The sequence below is a fragment of the Crocuta crocuta genome, unplaced genomic scaffold (assembly GCF_008692635.1).
Source record: "Crocuta crocuta isolate KB4526 unplaced genomic scaffold, BGI_CrCroc_1.0 scaffold189, whole genome shotgun sequence".
Classification (NCBI taxonomy): Eukaryota; Metazoa; Chordata; class Mammalia; order Carnivora; family Hyaenidae; genus Crocuta; species Crocuta crocuta.
Genome location: NW_027551564.1, coordinates 4,060,462 through 4,082,661, shown reverse-complemented (window position 1 = coordinate 4,082,661; position 22,200 = coordinate 4,060,462). Strand labels below are relative to the sequence as shown.

At 35.1% G+C, this 22,200-nt stretch overlaps 1 protein-coding gene across 1 annotated transcript in view; it reads left to right on the top strand.

Moving 5' to 3' along the window:
* SCEL (sciellin) overlaps window positions 1–21,962 on the top strand; it is a 211,663-nt gene extending 189,701 nt beyond the window's left edge. Inside the window, exons 33-39 of the mRNA XM_077750066.1 lie at window positions 2,942–3,004; window positions 8,544–8,636; window positions 10,440–10,511; window positions 12,384–12,458; window positions 16,542–16,650; window positions 18,684–18,786; window positions 20,207–21,962. Of these exons, the coding sequence (XP_077606192.1) occupies window positions 2,942–3,004; window positions 8,544–8,636; window positions 10,440–10,511; window positions 12,384–12,458; window positions 16,542–16,650; window positions 18,684–18,786; window positions 20,207–20,223 (532 nt within the window). The 3' untranslated portion in view covers window positions 20,224–21,962. The remainder of the gene's footprint in view (window positions 1–2,941; window positions 3,005–8,543; window positions 8,637–10,439; window positions 10,512–12,383; window positions 12,459–16,541; window positions 16,651–18,683; window positions 18,787–20,206) is intronic.
* The last annotated feature ends 238 nt before the right edge of the window (window positions 21,963–22,200 follow it).

Sequence of the window (22,200 nt, the reverse complement as noted above, 5' to 3'; positions counted from 1 at the left end):
AAGTCATGCATAGGTTCAAATTTTGAATTACCTACTTGTAGTTATTAGATTTTTTAGATTCTGGCTTCTCATTCTTTTTCAGGTCCAAACCCATTCCTGCTCTTTCTCATGATAGCTGGGATTCAGAAAGGCTTAGGTCCTTGGGCAGGAGTGGAGGATATGCAAAGATCCAGTGTCTGCAGCAACCAGGAGCAAAAAATACCAGCAGAAATGAGGATGTCCAGGATCAGGCTAAGAAACATGTAATCATGTTGTGAAGGCAGAAGAGACCTCTATTAGTTTTCTAGGGCTGCCATGACAAGTGCCACAGACTGAGGGGCTTAAAATAGAAATGTGTTTTCTCAAAGTTCTAGAAGCTAGAAGTCCAAGAATGAGGTGACTTGTCTGTAGGGTCTGTTACTTCTGATGATTGAGAGAGAAGAATCTATTCCAAGTCCCTCTGCTTTGCTTGTAGAAGGCTGCCTTCGCCCTGTATCTTCACATTGTCTTCCATCTGTGTGTGTCTTAGTCCAAATTTCCTCTTCTTGTAAAGATACCAGTCATATTGGATTAGGGCCCACCCCAATGACCTCATTTGAATGTGACTACCTCTGTGAAGACCCTATTGCTAAAAAATCACATTCTGACATACTAGCATTAGGACTTCAACATACGAATTTGGTGGGGGAACACAATTCCATCCCTAACAGCATCCCAAAACAAGGATACAAAACCAGATTTGAAAGCTGCATAAAAAAAGAAATATATGCAATTTAAGGGTGACTGACACCAATGGAGATGAATTGTCCACCACTGCCTTTAGTGATCTTTTTCTACAAGATCATGGTGCACACTAAGTGCCTAGATGTGGGTGGAGCTGACTGCCTTAAAAGTTTGGGGTCTAATGTCTTCCCCCTGGGGACCCATTTAATATCTTTTCCTAGAGCTAGGTAAGGTAGCTAAATATTTCCCCTAGAGAGGTAGAAAAAGGGAATTTAAATTTAATTTCAGAAATCTTTTGGAGCAGCTTCTAAGTACAAGGCCATGTAAGGCCATGGCAGTGAGACTCTACTCACAAGTTGTAGTGAAAATCATCAGTGTCTGTCTTTACACAATGGCCCTCAGTTCATCCTAGGTTCACAATGGAAGGAGAATCATTTGCTGTGACAAAATTCTAATTCTTACAAGATTCACATATCCTGGTGATCTCTGTTTACCCCTGCTAACCATTCTGGTTTGGCACTCCTAGGAAACTGGATTATGCGACATCATGGTACATCTCTTTTATTTCATTATCCCCAAGTATTTAGTAAAGTATTATTTTAAAATGATCAAAGGAGGATTACTTAATGCCCAGGTTATTAAAGTAGTACAGTAGCCCTTGAGGTCAAGAAGGTAGCTCTAATAATTCCCGAAGGACCTTTAGGGGTTCAGCAAAAGTCTTTTCTCTCCCTTCCTAAATTTGAGCAATGTGATCTGGGAGGTTTCCTTACATAGTTCATTGAGGGAGTTACACTGAGAGAGTCAGTTCTGAATTTTACATCATTCAGACTGCAGAATCAGATGATTGCAATACTTCTGAGCTACTTCTGAAATCTTGTGCTTTTTACATGTGCTAATTAGCATATTTTCCCTACTGTAACTCACATTAAAAAATAATCTAACTAATTTCTACATTTTCAAAATTATGCAGCTAGTATTTTAAATGTGAAGTTTAAGTGTAGCTATGGAATGCTGCCCAATTTGCAGATTTATCAATTATTGATGGTTTGGATATTATATAAAAATAGTATTAAATCTCAATACACTACAAGAACTTTTTGTAGTATTTTTCATCCTTATTAATATTAATTTTGTGAGCAAGAGTCCATACTTTGATTACATGTAAACTTATTTAAATCTACTATTCACAGTCATGAGCAGGGAGATTTATAAAAACTAGGGTTAATTCCAAAGATGAGAGAAATTAGAGCAGAAATACAAATGAAAAGGCAGTCCATCAAAGTAGTGGAATCAATAGTGCCTCCTGCTGTGTCACTAAACTTCTGTTAACTATCATTTATTCATGCTTCAGTTTGCCCACAATGGGAGTCACTATACCATTAATTTTAATTACATTAACTCATTTTTTCTCACCACAACCTAATGAAATTAGATATGATTAGTCTAGTTTACAAAAGAAAGATGAGGAAGGTTGATTCACTTGTCCATGGAAAAAGAGGAAGAGGTAACCTCATTGTTGGCTCATAAACAAGGGTCCTAATCAATTGGGTTCATTACAAGGGCTTTTCCAAACTCATGGGGGAAAAAAATCAAGAACCACCAGCGTTATAGCCAAATATATAAATAACTAATATTTGAAAAAAACATACCAGGGGACATTGTAGATCATGAAAGCATATGAAAGTCATTGCTGTGGCTCAAGATTCAAGAATCTAATTGTCCCATTTATCCTCCACATTATGTATTGTTTATTAAAATTTGGGGTTTCACGTTTCTGTGATCTACAAAGCTGGAATGAAGTCTCTAATTAAATGTCCAAGAATTGATTTCAGATGGGCAGGTGGGTTGGCCTCAAATCCTGACTCTTTTACAAATTAGTTAATTGACCTTGGAAAATTCATTTAGACTTCCTGAGCCCCATATGCTGTCCTTCACGGATTTGTGAGATCTGAAAGAGAGAATCCATGTCAAAATACATAGTACTTTGTGACACAAAGTTAGTGCTCATTAAATGTTAACTGAATGACACTATAAATCAGTTGTTTATTTACAGACCAGATTTCTCAATACTTCCAGAAGATTAGTTCTTTCTTTCTCTCTCACACATAATCTAGGCTCTCATATTTGAGTTGTATAGAATAAATAGCTCAATGTCAGATTTCCAATGTTCTATAGGATATATGTATTTATAAATATGTATATTATACATTTTAATTATGTGTATTTTTTTCACCTCTAGAGACCAAGACCTGAAAAATTTAATTGAAGTAAATTCTAATGTCTCTGAAAATAAAAATGGAAGGTAAGACTTATTATAATTTACTTTTTTAATTATCAATTCCATATGAGCCTACAAAAATTATATAACATTAGAAGATTTACTGAGGAGTTGAATTGTATTATGGTATTTAGATATAAACATGATTGAAATACAAAAATCAATATACAGAGTACTTAATGGATAATATGGAAAAAAGTTAAACAAAATTCAAATTCTGTTGGAATGCCTGACTAAGGACCTTCTATTCAATTGCTTAGTGTAAAAGGCATCATGGAAATTCAAAGCTCTGCACTTGGGCTGTGAAGATTTATTTTTACTTATTGTTTCTTAGTAGTCTTTCAGTGGTGCAGAGAGCACTCTGGGAATTTCTTCCTTGGATACCTAGTGTTAAAAGAATGTGCAAATTTATCACAGCTACAAAACAGGACCTAGTTTTGAAATTACTTTACACCGCACAGTATAATGGCATTAAAACTGTCGTACTTTGTTTCTTATACAAGGAAAGTTGGGATAGAAGCTCTACTTCATTGTTGTTACAGACTGTTTAAGAAAGAATTAAATTGTTTTCCATGTTTTGCCATCTCTCCCCCCCCCCACATATGGGGGTCTCTAAAAACAGTGGCTTTCTATTTTTTACCTTCATAAGGCACAGTTGTCTTTTCTATTAAAAAGTTTTTTATGCAAAGTAATGAAATTGTCAATATTGTATGTGGAGAGCAGAAAAGCAGAAAGATATCTGGGACATTTTTTCCCCAAAATGTCTACAAAAGACTCCTGCATCGAATGTTAGTTTCTGTTCCCTTAATTCCCTAAATCATCTTCTGCCTTCTTTTCTTGTGATCACACAAAAGCTTTTGCTAAAACTAGGGAGGGTAAATTTTCAATAGAATCTGTTTATCTTAGAAAAACATCTATTATTTTGGGAGTAGAACTGGGCTTACAGTTAACCAGTCTCACTTAAGTATTATCTGGAAATGATTAAGGTTGAAAAATTATAAGTAAATGATTATGTACGATTAAGGAACTTTTCTTTTAATATGATTTGACACAGGCTTCAAATTCAGTGTGTCTTGTCNACGAACCGCGAGATCATGACCTAAGCGAAAGTCGGGCGCTTAACCGACTAAGCCACCCAGGCGCCCAGGCGCCCCCCTGAAATGGTTTTTATTAGAAAGATTAATGAGGAAATGAAATATTATGGAAATTCAAGAGCAGGAATGGTAGCATGGGCAGACCTCATAGTGGCCTGATCCGGAAGGTTATTCCTTCAGGAATTCCTGGACATTAACCCTAGTTCTTTGTTATTATTATAACTTAGCTACTTCCTGAATATTGGCCACTCCCTCTTTTTATCTTGCTCTTCCTTCTGCCTATTGGCTTCCTTAATCTCTATATCTATTTGATAACTAAGAATCTTTGCTGCTTCGCAGTCTGCCTCCTCATACCTTGAACTTACTCATGGTAAGCTTTCTTATGGCCTTTTTGGCCTCCTAAACAAGGCAGTATGGGTATGGCCATTTGAATTGAAGTTGTGTATAGATGGAAAACACCATGGTTGACAATAAGGTACACATATTCTCCTTTCCCTTCCTGTAGTTTCATCTGTGTCTCCTGACTGACATAATCCAACTATGACATATACATTCACAGATGCACCCACTCTCTCTCCAGTGAGACAGGAATCATCACATTCAGTTACTATATCTAGATGCCTTAACTACCACAACTACAAAACCATTTGTTGATCCCGGAGTTCTGTTTCCAAGTACTGTTCATTCTCCTTCAGTTCAATCACAATCCTGAATATATACAATGTCTGATGGTTCTGCTCTCTAGAAATGAAATGGAAAATGTAAGCACCACTCTGGCACTGACACAACAACTGTAATAAAAATTTCTCCTGGAAAAGAATGGAAAGAAGAAATCTCTGGGCCCAATTTTTGTGCCCATGTGTTCTGGCTACAAAAAGGACTGTGAAAATGGGGTAAATGGGTAAATATTTAATAGGAAGAAAATTAAGAAAATTCACAGAGACTAAGAGACTTGACTAAGTGTAGAAGGTTAGTAATTAGAGAGGTGGAATGAATCCGATTGTTCTGGCATCCTCTATTTTTTACAGTAGAGTACTTTTTAAAAATATATTGAAATTTATAATTTTTACAAGAGCTCAAGACCTTAACATTTTATAGAAGTAAACCCCAACACATAGGATACAAAATAGTAAGCTCTAATAAGATTTTATTCTTTATGCAAAAGAGATTTATAAAATTTGCAGTGGTATCAGTGGTATGCAATGGTATCCATTGAAGTTGTTTTATGGTGTTGAATCTCAGGTTGCTAATGTTAAGTTAGTAAGACAATGGAAATCTAAATAAGAGTCCTGGGCCTGCTAAACTAAGACTTGATTTACTTTATGAATGTATTCACTTTGTTTGGTAATTGTATGTCCAAGTAAATATATTTTTCTAATCAGCATATTCATGGAGTGTACAGTCATCACCACAAGCCATTTTAGAACATATGTATCACCTCAGAAAGAAACTCCATACCCAGGCACAGTCACACATCATTTTTCTCCCAACCTCTCAGCCCTAGCCTGCTTTCTGTTTCGATGAATTGCCTATTCTGAACACTTCATATAAATGAACTCATATGATATGTGGGCCTTTATGACTGGCTTCTTTCAAGATTCATCCATTTTATAGCATGTATCAGTATTTTATTTCTTTTTATTGCCAAATAGTATTTATACATTGTATAGCTAAACAGCATTTTGTTATTCATTAATTGATGGGCATTTGAATTGGTTTTGAATTTTGGATTATACTTAACTATTGTGAACAATGTTGCATATATGTTTTTGTGTGGGATATTTTTTCGTTTCTCTTGGGTATATACCTAGGAGGAATGGCTGGATTGTATAGTAACTCTATGTTTAACCATTTAAGGAACCACCAAACTATTTTTCAATCAGCTGTACCATTTTATACTCTCACTAGCAATGTATGAAGGTTCCAGATAGGTAGTTTCAAGATGAATTTCCACCGCAGGAAAAATTTCCTCAAGAGTAATCCCGTTTGAAATTCTGTAAGGTCCAACACAGTGTTTGAGTTTATATTTTGTAGAGTTGTTATTTAACTAAGACACAAATAATTAGAAGTTATAATTCAACAATTTGTTTCAATGAAGAATAACTTATTAATGATAAAATTGTTAATTAACAAACATTGTGAGTCATGAATTCTCTTTTATAAGGATTATTCAAGTCATCTGAGAAAACTACTTGGGCAGAGCTTCCTCAATTGTACTGGTTCCCAAACTTTGGTGGATGTCACAACCACCTGCTGATCAAGGGATCACATTTTGAGAACCAGTACTCTTCTGGGTAAGATGTTGGGCTGCCCAGCCTCTAAGGTGGTGGTTCTCAACCTTAACTGGTATGTGAGACTCACTGCAAAGGCTTAAAAGAATCCCTGTGCCCAAACTGTGAGCCAAGCTAATTAAATCAGAATATCTGGATATGGGGCACAGTAGCATTGTAAAAAGCACCACAGGTTATTTCACTGGTTGCCAAAGTACTTTTTAACCATTTCTATGGTTCTAAATAATAAAAAATATATATTGTTACCATTTATTGACATCAAGATAGGAAGGGAAGATATGTTGGGAAGATATGTCCTAATTCTGATTCTGGAACTGAGAAGGGAAATCAGTGGGAAAACTGATGAAATACAAATGAAGTATGTAGTTTAATAAATAGTATTGTATCAACATTGATGCTTTAGTTTTGACAAATATACCATGGTTATGTATGATATTAGCATTAGGAGAAGCTGGGTGAAGGGTAAACATAGATTCTCCACCTGTCTTTTTATTTTTCCTATACACTTAAAATTATTCCAGAATAAGAGGTCTTTTTTTTTTAAAAAAAATCTGTTACCTTCCAAACCTACTGGCATAGCAAAACCCATCAAAGAGTTTATTGTTCCACATTTCAAATTTGTTTACTAGATTTGGGTTTTATTCACAATTATAAAAATTAAATCTTAATGAAGCCATTATCATTAATCTCATTGTAAACACAGCTAGGAAATGCTACTTGTATTATTACTCTGTCTGGGCTGCCGTAACAAAAGACCACAGACCAGGTGGCTTAAACAACAAACATTTATTTTCTCACAATTCTGGAGGCTAGAAGTCCAAGATCAAGATGTTGTCAGGTTTGGCTTCTCCTGAGGCCTTTCTCCTTGGCCTGCAGATGGCCACTTTCACACTGTGGCCTCACATGGCCTTTTCTCTGTGTATCAACAAACATGCATAGATCTCTGGTGTCTTTTTCTTATAAGGACACAAGGCCTGTGGTATTAAAGCTGCACACTTTCTCCCTCATTTAACCTTTTTTACCTTCTTATAAGCTCTGTCTCCATATCACGTTGAAGGTTAGAGTGTCAACATATGGATTTGGGGGGAGACAATTCAGTCCATTATAGTATTGTATTTAATTTAATTTATTTAATTTATTCCCCATTCTTATTTGAATATTTTGCTAACTGATGATATTTGATTTTATACTGCTGGGGATGGTGCAAACACACTTCAAACTCACCGACAACCTTTGTGCTTTGAAGGTGTCTGTTTGTTAAAACTGGGTTTTGTATTGTACATTATATGATTTGAATAATTTTAAACAATTCCTAGCTAGGTTTATTATTCCTGGAATGACATATTCTAATAATTATGTTAGAAAGTTTTCTAATGTTCATTCTATTCTCTCATTAGTTAGTATTTGTATGTTGTGTGAAACATCTGTCTTAAAACTAGAAGATGATTTTCTGTATGTCAGAGATAATATGTAAACAGATGATTGCCTCTTCTTTAAGAGCTATCTGGAAATGGAAGGAAAAGTGTGTTTAAAGAATGATAAGGCTTGATTAAGATCTAAACTGCCCTCTTGGCTTTCACATCTCTTCTATTTTACTAACCTAGAGGGAGAAAAGTGGCTAAAATTTTGGCTATTCCTGCATTAAAATTTCCTCTCTTCCAGAGGAAAAAGAAAATATGCCTACACATTTTTAAGCATAGTGACTTTTTTTTTTTAATGAGCAGAAATCTAAGTCAGTGTTCTGTAATCTTCAAAATATTTTTTTTCATTAAAAACAAGATGGAAACGAATTTCCAAAAGCAACTCCTGGATAATTTTCATTAAATTGATAAATCGCAAGATAAGATTGTACATGAGATGGTTCGTACAATGGCACTGCTGGTGTGACCAGGTTACTGGAACCAATTTCAAATGGTTTCTACCCTTGGTAAGAAGCTATTCTATTCTAGTGTTAGATAGTATGACACATGCCTGTAGATTATTCTTCAGGGTAAGACAGTGGTCACTCTGGAGGTATAAAATAGAACGTATATTCTATTTGTGTATCTGCACAGAATCCAGACAAGCATAAAGAGCTTCACTGTATAGAAAAACTTAATTGAACAGAATTTTTATAAAACAAAAAAAACTTCTAAGTGGCCTTCATTTTAAGTGCCAAATATTTGTTTGCTTTCCCAGGCTGAATGGCCAAGCCAGTGGATCCACTGATGCTTTAAACAACCAGTTTACTAGAACACCTGCCCATTCTTATGAAGCCAAGAAGAGCCTCAGGTACCACAATAAATTATGAAACAAATGATAGGACTTTCTCCTTCTGTTTTTAAAATTCATCTTACATACCACCCTCCCCTTCCTTTGAAATGCAGAAATTTCTAATTTTATCAGTGGCCTTATGTAAGCAGCTTCACACAAAGAGGTTGCATTCTCAACTTGATCATTGGTAAGGGTTGATATCTGGGTAAGAAAGTGTATATATGATTTTTTCCTGAAAATTTTACATTTTTAAAAAAAAATAAAAAGCCTGTTTGTGACACTGGTGTCGACATTCTTTAGGAAGATTTAAAAGTTTCCTTAAATTAAAGTCAACTTTTTGTTTTTCTTTTCAAATTTTTATTTAAATTCTAGTTAGTTAACATTCAGTGCATTATTGGTTTCAGAAGTAGAATTCAGTGATTCATCCCTTACATACAACACCAAGTGCTCATCACAAATGCCCTCCTTAATACCCAAAACCCATCTAGCTCTTCCCCCCCACCTCCCTCCCTATCACCCTCAGTTTGTTCTCTATTGTTAAGAGTCTCTTAAAGTTTTTTCCATCTCTCTCTCCTTTTTCCCCTTCCCATATGTTTGTCTGTTTTGTTTATTAAATTCCACATATGAGTGGAACCATATGGTATTTGTCTTTCTCTCACTTATTTTGCTTAGCATCATACACTATAGCTCCATCCATGTTGTTGCAAATGTCAAGATTTCATTCTTCTTATGGTTGAGTAATATTCCATTATATATATATATATTTTTTTCCATAGTTTGGCTATTGTTGATAATGCTTCTATAAACATTTGTGTGCATGTACCCCTTTGAATGTGTATTTTTGTATCCTTTGGGTAAATACATAGTGGTGCAATTACTGGATCATACGGTAGTTCTATTTTTAACTTTTTGAGGTAACTCCATACTGTTTTCAGAGTGGCTGCATCAGTTTGCATTCCCACCAACAGTGCAAGAGGGTTCCCCTTTCTCTGCATCCTCACCAACACCTCTTGTTACTTGTGTTGTTAATTTTAGCCATTCTCACAAATGTAGAATTAGAGACCTCAGCAACTCCTTAAAATGTAATAACATTAGTATCATAGGAGTCCCAGAAGGCAAAGAAAGAGAAAAAGGAGCAGAAGGTTTAGTTGAGCAAATTATAGCTGAAAACTTCCCTAATCTGGGGAAGGACACAGACATCAAAATCCAAAAAGCACAGAGAATTCCCATTAGATGCAAAAAAGCCAGCCACTACCAAGACATATCGCCATCAAATTCACAAAGTACACAGGCAAGGAAAGAATCCTGAAAGTGGCAAGGGAAATAAAGTCCTTAACCTACAAGGGAAGACAGATCAGGTTTGCAGCAAATCTGTCCACAGAAATTTGGCAGGCCAGACGGGAGTGGCAAGATGTATTCAACATGCTAATAGATGGGGAAAGATGCAGCCCAGGTCAACTTTTTAACGTTTGTGGGGAAAGTTATGGTTTGGAAATATGATTGGGACACCAGGGAAATACATTAAAACATATAAATATTCAAAATAATCTTCATGCTCCACAACAGGTGTTCTGAGTAACCAATTTCCATAGCAGCATTCTGGAAGTTGGCCAAAAACAGTGGACACTAGGAACAAAATTGGAGATAGGAAGAAATTTTGCAGAAGTGGATTAGTGCCCCTTTAACAATTACATTTCAAAAGTTATAATTTAAAAGGAATAGATAAACACTACTTTTTGCATTGAATTAGTTAATAGCCTTCTTGTTTTTATTATCCTTGTAAATAAACTTTAAACATTAAGTATACGGTTTGTGTTACAGCTCCAATGCTGAAACCAGCCATGCAGGAACAAAGGATACTGTGGTATACACAAGGACCTATGTGGAGAACAGGTACTGGAAATTTATTTAAAACATTTTGCTACATTTATTGTAATTTTGAAATTACCTATGTAAGAAGAGATGCTATTGTTTTGGAGTATGTTTGCTTTTCTCAAATAGAAGACCATTTAGGAGTATACTGAGTTCTAGGTATATCATTCTTTACAATGTTTTCAATATTAAGTAGTTGGCAAATAACCATAGTCATTCGATGAACCAAGTGCTTGAATTTAACAAGAGTATACATAAAAGGATAACCATTTGAAAGCTCTCACATAATCAAATATAACTATATGTTTATAACAAGCCTATAAAATTACACAATCCAAAATTACACAGTTACTCAAATATTCTCATGTTAATTTTGAGTCCCACTTTAATTAAATAGTTCTATACACTATTCCAGTTCTATCTACTATTGTTTAACCTTTAATCTGAAATAAGAGGTGTTACCTTTTAGTAGATACACTCTGGCCCAAATTACAGAGAATTGATAGTCCCAATGGATGTTGAGAAGAATGCCAACCAAGGTCATGAATTCACAACCCATTGATTTTCAGGGAGAATGAAAACAAGAATTAGCCTAACCATGGAGTAATATGCTGGTTAGGACCAAAAATGTGATGTACGTGACACATGTGTTAACCAGAGCCCATTTCAAAGAAGGGAGAACATTGCTGGAGAGGGATCCCTGAAAAGTAAATTCAATATGTGTCAGAAGACAGACAATTTTCCAAAAAAAAAAAAAAAAGATTTCTCAAAACAACACCTAATTTACTTTGTCAAATGCAGGTTCAAGTTTGATTTTTTTTCTGCTGAATCTAATTCTCCCTAAACTCTACACTGATGGTACAGGATAGCGTAGAGGCCCTAGCATCAGATTTAGGATGGAGTCTGTGTCATTTACTAACCATGTCGTTTTGGCAAAAGCTACTTAACCTCTTCAAGTCTCAATTTCCTCATCAATAAAACAGGAGTAATAATATATGTATCATGCACAAATGTGTGCAAACTCTTACTGAGCATTTTGGGTTATGTATTCCAAAGAGATTCTATTTCTGACAACAGTCTGCCTGTGGGCAGTTTGGAGGGAGAGAGAGAGATTTCTTATTTAAAAATCCCAGGTAGAGTCTGTGGAATTACCACTCACCATATGAAATAATAAGAATGTATTGCTTCCAGCCCTAATATACTCACAGGTAGCATAAGTACCTTCCAGCCCTAATCTACTCACAGGTAGCATAAGTACTTGGGAAGCAATTATGAGCTGCCAGCTGGTTAGTGCATTGCAGATTTCATCTGTTTCTCAGAAAGACTGACATTTACAAACTGGGGCAGTCTGAAAAATATAACAAAGAGGACTTAAAATTACACTTTTTTTTTTTTGCTTTCATTCTAGACTATTATGTCTTGGATGTCTTCAAGTAAAAATAAACATTTCTACAACTTTCTCTAGAAGTTCAAGAGTCTCCATTTCTCTACGTGAATGTTGATGTTTCTATGTGCTTACACTGGCTCATGCTTTGCATATTTCCTCTTCTGTGTTAGAGTACACGTGGCTTTCCTTTAGCAAATAAATGAGGGAGGGGCAAGTAATGATAACTTCTTTTCCCACTCACACTTATTTCTGCGCTCCTTGTGCTATTCTCTATTTCCTTCAGTAGATATGTCAACTTACATCAGCCTGGAGGTGGCTTGTGCATCAGCACTTTCCACGTTAAAAAAAAAAAAAAAGAGGTTTGTACATGGTCCTAGCTTGTAACAGCACAGAGAAGAATGACGAGGCTGCATGAGGTGTGCATGCTTCATCACCTGTGTATGGGTGTGTACATCAAAAGTACAGAAATAGCTCAGTCCTCACATGTCACTTTTGTTTGTTTCTAGTAAGTTACTGAAGGATGGATATCAGGAGAATATCTCTGGAAAATACATACAAACTGTTTATTCAACTTCAGATAGGTGAGTTGGTCTATATTTCTATATCTAAAAGTTTATATATACATACATTCACATATATACATATGTGTGTATATATTTTTATATTTAACATATTTTATATATTTTAGTGTATATGTATATACATGTGTATGTGTGTATATATACTTTTACATGTAATGTATATTTTATATTCATATTTGATATATTTTTATTATATATATAATAGTGAAATACATAATTCTCATCCATTGAATTTAGTGATGGCTCTCCTGAGAGTGATTGTTATACATGTGTATAGATGGAACAACATACAACAACCCCCGCCTCCAGGAATTTATTCTTTGGCTGCCTGGCTATTGCTTCTCTTTGATTTTGATGTACTTGCTGTACTTTATTCCAATAGGGCTTTCCATGCCCTACAGCTGCCTGCCAGACCAGCCCCTCTGCTGTCACTGATTCCCAGGAGTCCCCAGGAATGCCATATTTTTAGTGTCTTGGCTTTATTGCATCATTTGACTGTGCCCTCAGCTGATCCTCCTTGTGGTTTTCCAGAGCTAGCTCACCTACAAACAGCTATGTGGGTATGCTGCTATGACCCACTCTGGGCCCACAGTCAGTTCCCAGGACAGGGGTTACAATGCATATCAAGTTAGTCCTGGTAAAGTGACCCCAGGCTTTTCCTGTTGGTGATCTTTTTTTTTTTTTTGTAATTTTTAATGTTTATTTATTTCTTGAGAGAGAGAACAAGTCGGGGAGGGGCAGAGAGAGGGAGATGCAGAATTCAAAGCAGGCTCCAGGCTCTGAGCTGTCATCACCAAGTCCGACACAGGACTCAAACCCATGAACCATGAGATCACAACTTGGACAGAAGTTGGACACTTAACCAACTGAGCCACTTAGGTGTCCCTGGTAATTCTTTTTTACCATTTAATGTTCAGCAGAGTGCATAGGTGATGCTCATGAGAGTGTAGCCTGCAGATTTCCAGTGGAGAAAATGACAATAATTAGCATTTCAACCCAACCACTGGAAGTCAGCTGTAATGTAAATATACAACATTCTATTGGTGATATTCCTTTAGAGGAGAGGCTGGAAATACGACTTATTGAGAGCAAGGGCAGATCTTATTTTTATGCACAGCCTAAGCTTGTAATGCAGTGTTTGGCACCTAAGGCTACTCAGTAAATGTTTTCTGAAAAAATAAACTAATGCTGTATTTGCTAAGGCAAACACGGATAGGCCAGGCATCAAAATTCGATCCTCTTTCTGTCACTCTTTTAAGATCTCATATTACCAGTGATCATCTAGTGTCTTGCTTTTAAATCACACTTCTTTGAAAAATAAAGTCATCCACACAAGCATTAGAATTACCAATACTGTCTAAATAACCAAAAACCAACGCATGAAAAACAGCTTTTTTTTTTTTTCTCATAAGGCTTTGAGAAGGTCTTTGGCTAACACTATGATACTTTTTTTTAAAGTTAATTTTATGTATTTTGTGTGAGAGAGAGAGGGGCAGAGAGAAGGGGAGAGAGAATTTCTGTTAATGCAGAGCCCGACAGGGAGCTCAAACTCAGGAACCGTGAGATCATGACCTGAGCCAAAATCAGGAGTGAGTCACTTAACTGAGTGAGCCACTCAGGTGTCCCAACAGTATGATCTTGATAAGGACAACACCAACATTAGAGCCTTCCCTAGGCTCATATTATTATTGTTAACTTAAGGAAGGAAAACATTCTTCACAAAGCTATTGCTCTTAATATGAAGAATTTCAGTTCCATTATTAAAGTGGTCCCTGAACTTTTTCTTAGTCATCAGAGCAAAAGTCAATTCTCTGTAAGACCAGCCCATCAAGCAACTTTTTCTGTGGATTGTTGTGTGAAATTAGCTATGTCCCCAGAGTTCCTATCTAAGCACTTCACTCCCATTTAAAGTGACTTCCCACTTAACAAGAAAAGTCTAATTCCTTTGCACAATTATTTATGGGCCTTTAGAACCCGCTCCTATGGAATATTAACTGATGTTTAATCACTCCAGATACCTTCTTTGTATAGCACTTTGGTACATCCTGTTTATCCTGCTTGAACTTCCTCCATCATGACCCTCCACTCCTCACCGAGCTCACCTTGAGAGCCCCTTTGTCTTCAAGCTTTAACTCATGTGGCACTTTTTCCACAATGGCTTTCCTAACTCTACCCTAGGGAATATTTGCTTCATTAGCCATGCTCTCCTAACTCTCTCCACATATCCATAATATGCTATGATCATTGAATCACACACCTGGCTACCCTCATGGAAAGAAGGAGACTGTCTTATTCTTCTTTATATTCCCAGCTCACACCTCAGTGCCTCTGGGAATGGAAGAATTATAGAGAGTGCCTGTTTTCTACTCTTGACGTGCTTGCAATATTACATGGGAAACTTAAGTGTGTGTGCGTATATTAATATATATATGAATTCCCCTTAGGAAAGTATTTGCCAGGAGCATATAAGGAATTAACTGAAGAGTCAATTGAAAGAGGAAAATATTTATTGATATACATGAGGACTAGGAAATTCTTAGAATGACTGAAAGTATAAAACCAGACACATTTCATCTACTTAAATCTCTTTCTTCTTTTACCTCCTCCTTCCATCCTCTCCACTTCTAGTCCTGGGCTTGATCATAGAAACATGGCTCCCGGGCATGACTAGTTCACTCTCACACAGTGAACCTGATAGTCCCCATGGGCCGGCCTAGAGGTACACAGGGACTCTGGGTCCACACTGCCTTCATTCAAATCCTGCCACTGCCTCTCAACTGGCTGCATGATGGGAGCACATTTATTGCCCTCTGTGCTCAGTTTCTTCTTATGTAAAATGATGTAAAAATAACAGTGCCTGCTTCTCAGCAATGTTGCGAAGAAATGAGTTTATATAAGCCAAATGCATGGAAAGCACACTGCTGCATATATTATAAAGCATATTAACACTATATAAATATGGGCTATTTTAATTTTACCCTTCTATTATGTACCCTACTCTGAAAATTTCAGGCCTGCCTGCTATTTCCCTGGAACTAGTAAACTCCGCAAAGTACTATTTAAGACAGTCCTAGTTCCTTCCAAAAGGAAAAAATATCAGAGTTGTTGGCCTTTCTTAAGGTTCTGGTTTCTGAGCTCTTTTGACTTGCCAATCCTATCTATGGTTCATTTGTCATTGAACACCATTTTTCCAAAGTAAATAACAAAACTCTTTTTTCCCCCATCAAATTTTTGGTGGGGTTATATCTTGTTAGAGAATATAAGTTTCTTCATGAAAGCTACCCCAATATTCTGAGTCTTATAATGACACCAAGAGATTGGTCATAGGAGAATATTTTGGGGACTTGACCCTAGAGTCTGGGGTCCCACAGACCTATTACTTGTGAATTTACCAAAACGGTTTTTAAAAATTTTTTTATTTTATTTATTTATTTAAGAGAGAGAGAGAGAGAGAGAGAGAGAGAGAGAGAATGAGTGGGGGAGGGGCAACGAGTGTGGGAGACAGAATCCGAAGCAGGCTTCAGACTCTAAGCTGAGCTATTGGCACAGGGCCAGACATGGGGCTTGAACTCACAAACTACAAAATCATGACCTTAGCCAAAGTCAGATGCTTAACCAACTGAGCCACCCAGGCGCCCCAAATTTACCAAACACTCTTGAATGGATTTGTAGTTTTGTCCTATTGAATGTTTAGAGAGTTAAAATTTTGTATTAATCTACAGCATAATTTTTCTATAATATATGCAAATTAATAATTCAAAACCCTCTTCTAGCTTCAAGGGGTAGTCATGACCTAGTTCAATTAGGAAACTGTGAACATCTTTGCCTTGCCCAGCTGCACTCTTCATTGCTAATGAATTAATAATTTGAGTTTTTCTTCATGTTAATTCTTTGATACCATTTTGAGGTAACTAGAAGAATCAATTCTATCACGAGAACAAGTAAGTTCCGAACTTTCTTTGATTTTCACACAATTTCCTAAAGTATCAACAAAATTAACCTATCTTTCCAAATGATTTTGTGGGGAATACATCTGTCTTTTGCATGATGACAAATTTATTTGTATTATTTACGTCTCTATAGGTCTGTCATTGAAAGAGATATGTGCACTTACTGCCGGAAGCCTTTGGGCACAGACACTAAAATGATTTTAGATGAATTACAAATTTGCTGCCATTCTACTTGCTTCAAGGTAAGGATATGTTTATTGCAATTAGCTAAATGTAGAATTGCATGACTGGGATAAAAATAATTATTTAATGAAATACATGTAATGAAGTTAAAGCTTTCAGAAACGTTCTCATCCACATTAATAATGCACTACTTAAATATTTCTAGGAGTTCTGCAGCCTAAACCTCAAAGGTTTATAATTACTATCTTGGCTTTTGGCTTAGAGTTGATTACTGACACATTTATTGCTCTTACCCTGGAGATTTAAATCAGTAAAGATATAAACACTTGTTCTCTTTATAAAAAGTTTTTGCAGTATTTTAATGAATGATGCATTACATTAAAAAGTAATGAAATCAAAAAAGAAAAAAGAAGTATTGAGAAGAAAGTTGGCAGCTTTTTAAATGGTGCATGTAATTAGGACTGATAGACCTCACAATAGTTGAAACTCAGTCTACTTTTCAAAATGTGATTAATTCTAACTAGTTGTGGCTTAGTATAATAAAAATAAAGCTTACGTAGTAGAATGCTTCAGTTTGTGCTTATATGCCATTTCTTTTGCCTCTCACAATAATATTGGGTAGGTCAACATGATAGTTGTTGGTGTAAATGGATGAGCACTGAACTGGAAGCCTGAAGGGCTGAGTTCGAGTTCTAACTTCCACTACCTATGGCTATAATTTTGGACAATCAGATAATTAGCTTGGCTTCAGTTTCCTTATCTATAAAATGGAGTAGCTGATTAGACTAGTGGTTCTTAACCTTGGCTGTATGTTATAATCATCTGTGGAAATTAGGAGAAAAATAGAATGGTTGGGACCAGCCCCAAATTAAATAAAAAATCTCAAAGAGGCTTCCTAGGCATTGGTATTTTTAAAAACATCTTAGATAGATCTAACGGCAGCCAATTTGAGAATCATTTGCTCAAATCCAAGGGTCCTTTTTATGCTGGCATTCTGTGGTTGATGCAATTTATCTAATTCAGTCAAGTAAATGTAATACTTTAACAACTGATTGCTTCTCCTTCAATTACATTCAGACAGTGACATATAGCAATCAGATATATGTTGTCTCATTTTGAGAAAAAAAATACAATTTTAGGCCATAGTATATAGAATTCCATATAAAATAAAATACAGAAATTTTATAATTATCTAATTATGAGAAAATGAAATTTACTTTTAGTCATGAAAATTTACTCAATAAAACAAATGAGTTTACAGCTCTTTATTTAAAGCTATCATACAGAAAACTTTTTAAAATAAGAAGTTCTCCTGATTATGATGTTTAGTAAATAACAATAATGTCCATTTATTATATATTTGTTATCTTTTCAATATTTTATTTCCATTTTCAATTTAATTATAAAACACCACTAACTGAAAATAAAAATGCCCCCACCCTCCTAGGAAAAGATGTATTATTCTAGAGCCATGATAATCGAGAACTACCTGGACTGGTTTAAGTATATCAAATTAATCAATGACAGTTTGCTTTAGTGACCTCATCTCTGAAAGCCAACAATCAGGGACAGCCTCATGCTTGAAAGTCAGTCAGTTGGCAATGAACTTGTTTCCAATGAGCACAGGTCTAAGGCAGATGTCAACCCTTTTCTGTCTCCATAACCAACACAACATAAAACAAACTGTTCCCTAAGCCCTATGGAAGATCAGAAGTTGTTTTGTTCAATGAGACTGTAACTGGGCAGCGTAACTCTTAGTAAGCATACAAGTATGCTTCATGTTTTTATTTGAGATATTGAGTGGTGACTTTATCCTTGGCATAACCAACTTCTGAAAATTTTTATCTACTCTATTGTGAGTTCAGTAGAAACTTCAGTGGTATATATACACTGAAATGTACATTTTCAGAGTGGAGAGATGTTGTGAGTACTTTCAGCAGTAGGATCATGACAAGTGCATTCTCACTTTTCCTGTGTGTCCTTTTTCAAATCTTAAGTGTTGCTATGAAGGATGTTTCTGAATGAATTGAAAGGGCTTTTCTATCCTATTACTCTAAGGAGTCTAGGCTACTTATATTGTTTTTTTCTTTAGTGTGAAATATGCAAACAGCCTTTGGAAAACCTACAAGCAGGTGACAGTATTTGGATTTATAGACAGACCATACACTGTGAGCCTTGCTACTCTAAAGTTATGGGTAAGTGCTAAACTCTTTAAGAAATTATCACTTTACTAATATTAATGTGTACTTAATATTGTTGAAATGAAGGATTTCAATAAGTAAAAAGTATTTTTTTAATTTTGTTTAGTTAAGAATTTAGCTGAAGATAGTTATACTATGATAGTATTTTATGCTATAAAATCAGTCAACATTTATTATTGTCTCCTGATACCAGACCAGACATAATACAACGAGGCAAAGAGGATTTATTTTGGAAAATTCGCTATTTTTTTCTGAACAAAAATAGATCTTTTCTGCTTAAATAATTGTGTAAAGTGAAGTCCATTTCTGTGAATTGCCTTTTATATTTACACTGAAATATACTTTTGTCCCTAATTTGATTATTCCACGAAATGCTTTTTAATGTGATTTTTAAATGAGAAGTTTAGAACTTCTATACCAAATATAATGTCTAAGTATTTTTTGTGAGTTTAAGACCAACTTTACTGTAATTTGGGCTTTTAATTGGCATAAATGATTTGAGAAGAAAACACTAAGCACTTGCGTTTTTAATTCATTTTCTTTAAACAGCATGAAAACTTAAACAGTTGATTTAAAAGATATGCACAATGTACACTAAATTAGCAAAATAAAATGCTACAAAATTTGATTAGTTTTTAACAGCCAATATCAGCATTTTATTTTTAATTCAATGGTAAGTAGATAGAATAATCAGGATGATATTGGATAGCTGGTCAACATCACGATGTGAGGGTGAATTTTCTGATGCCTCATTGGTGTGGCGAATGAAAGAAGAGCATGTGGGATCCAAAATATGGAATTTAATGACAAGTGTGTGACATTAATGAAGTATTGGGAGGCTACATCTGGAAATTGCTCTGAGAAATACTCAGAAACCCACGTTCCATCAGGCTGCAGTTCCAATTACAAGAACAAACCTAATTATATTCATACTTTGCCTTCTATTTTCTGCTTTCCCTAACCAGTTCCCATATTCCATTTTCTTCCTAATTTAGCAGCCTTATCATGATTCAATATTATATCAAGGGCCTTGATGTGCATGGTGGCAGCCCTAAAACTTTCAGTCTTTCAGAAGTGCACAAAATGGCTTAGGAAATATGATTATCGAAAGACTCAGAAGTCTTTGTGTTTTCCTCCCTGACTATGTGCACCCTGTGGGCATTGCTATTTTACAGGACATAGCAATTGTCAAGACATGACTCAGAAATGCCCTAAATACAAGCACCAGGCGTGGTATTTTGTGTTCATGGTGTATGACCAAAAGCCAGAGTGATGAATGCAGCAGAAATAAAAAATTAAATGCTTAATCCACCACTAGCCCCTTGATGAGTGGCTATTTAAAAAAATTTTCATTACAGGCTTATTTTTGTACTGAAGTTGTATTTCTAACTGTTATTTTCTTTAAATTTTTCAGCAAAGTGGATTCAATAATTCTGGCACATGGAAATCAAGATAAAAGCATTTATTAGGAAGTTAAAATTTTATTTTAAGAATATGTAATCTAGAAAAGCTTTCACACTGAAGATTGACTCTTGTATACAATTAACAATTCTGCTATTGAATAAATAATCTAATTGCCTTCCATAAGGTCATATACATAAAGGAAACCATCTGATATCTGGCTAGATCTAGCCATGAAAAAATTCAAGTGGTTCCAGTTACCAATGTCAAAGGAATGATGCTTCTCATGGCAGTGAGCTCTGTCAACACTAACTAGGTTCATCTCTGCTCTGTATGTGAACCGTGGTGACCATCGTGGTGACCATAACAGAAAAGTTTCCCTTTCTGTCATCTTTGTTTCCCTATGGATTTGAATTTACAGACATATTGACATCTTGATGAACTGTCAAAACAGCAAGATATGTTTCTTTTACATGCAAAATAAATGTTGATAGAATTTTTTTTTTTATGAAGTTTGGCAGAAAGGTGTTTCATCTAAAGTTGTACGGACCTCAGAGAATCACTTGACCTTTCCAGACAAAATGACTTCTAAGGTCCCTTTCTGCTCTTCAGTTTATCTGATTCTAAAGCAAGTGTTGCTTGCTCTTTAAAAGTATATTTAAATATGTGTCTGTTAAGCATATTGAAGTAAATAGGACATCTAAACAATTTAATGTTATCCTTCAATTTACCACAGAAACAATTTTTATAGAATGTTTTAAAACCAAAAACATGGATTTGTGGGTAATGGGTAAAATCTCATGACGTGTGTAGTTTACATATTACACATTGTTAAATTTTCTTTGCATGCATTTCAAAATCTGGGTATATGAATAACCTCTGAGAAATAATGGTTATAGATTACGGAGACATGCTTTTTTGCATATCTTATCTACTCATATTACATAGCACTTTACAATTACAGACAGCTTATAAATAAAAATAAAATGAACTACCAGTTACACAGGATCTTTTTGTGGAGTCTCTATAAGTATGATTCACTGACATTGATTTTGTCAATTACAGAGATCACAATTTATTGTAGTCTATGCCATTTATTATAGTCTATGCCATGCTTAATTCTTTAAGTGCTTGAGATGTAGCTTTTAGTTTTAAAGAGCTTTTTCTTGAGAAATTGAAAATTCAATAATTTGTGAGGAATGAGTATTAGTGTTAAAATTGAGAAACTGAACTTATAAAGTATTTTATATACACATAGCAACTGCTTCTCAAAGAAAGGCATATAGAACATTGAGGGGAGGGTGGAATTTTAAGGAAGCTTAAGGTGATTGTGAAAAACTGACATCAACTAAGGAGATTAAATGATCATCATGTATTTTCCAAATGTTGATAAATTTAAAGGATTATTTTTGCATGTAATGTTTCCAAGCATCTGTTCCTCTTAAGGACTGGTTCACAAAGCGTTAAACACAAAACGCTTATCAAAATACAGCAATGTATAATTGTTGTCCTATGGAGAGGAAGCCAGAAAGAACAATTAATAATAATTTGATATTCATTAATTCATGCTTGATGAGAAGCAGTGGTAATTGAGCCATATGTTTTATTGTTCTTTTATTACATGCTATCAAAGTGGATCAAAAGAAATAATTTTCTTAGGGTTGAAATTAGTGGCAGAAAAGGACGGATAGAATAGTATCCCTGCCTTTTATATAAAGTGTATTAACATCTCAATGCCTTTGTAGTAATTAAAAATCATTTGAATATCATTTTAGAAGTATTCTACTTTTTAATGCTTCATTTTAAAAAATGTAAAAGGAACGTATTTCTCACTTTTCTGTAGCTGTTTAACGGACCCTTTCTTCTATAATAATGTATTAAATTAAACCAAAAGCTGTTATAAAACTGGAATAAATATAGAATGGAGAGATCAGAGCTTCTAATTCACTAAGACTACTTCATTATGTCTGGGTTTATTTGCACCATGGGAATACAGATTTCTAAGAC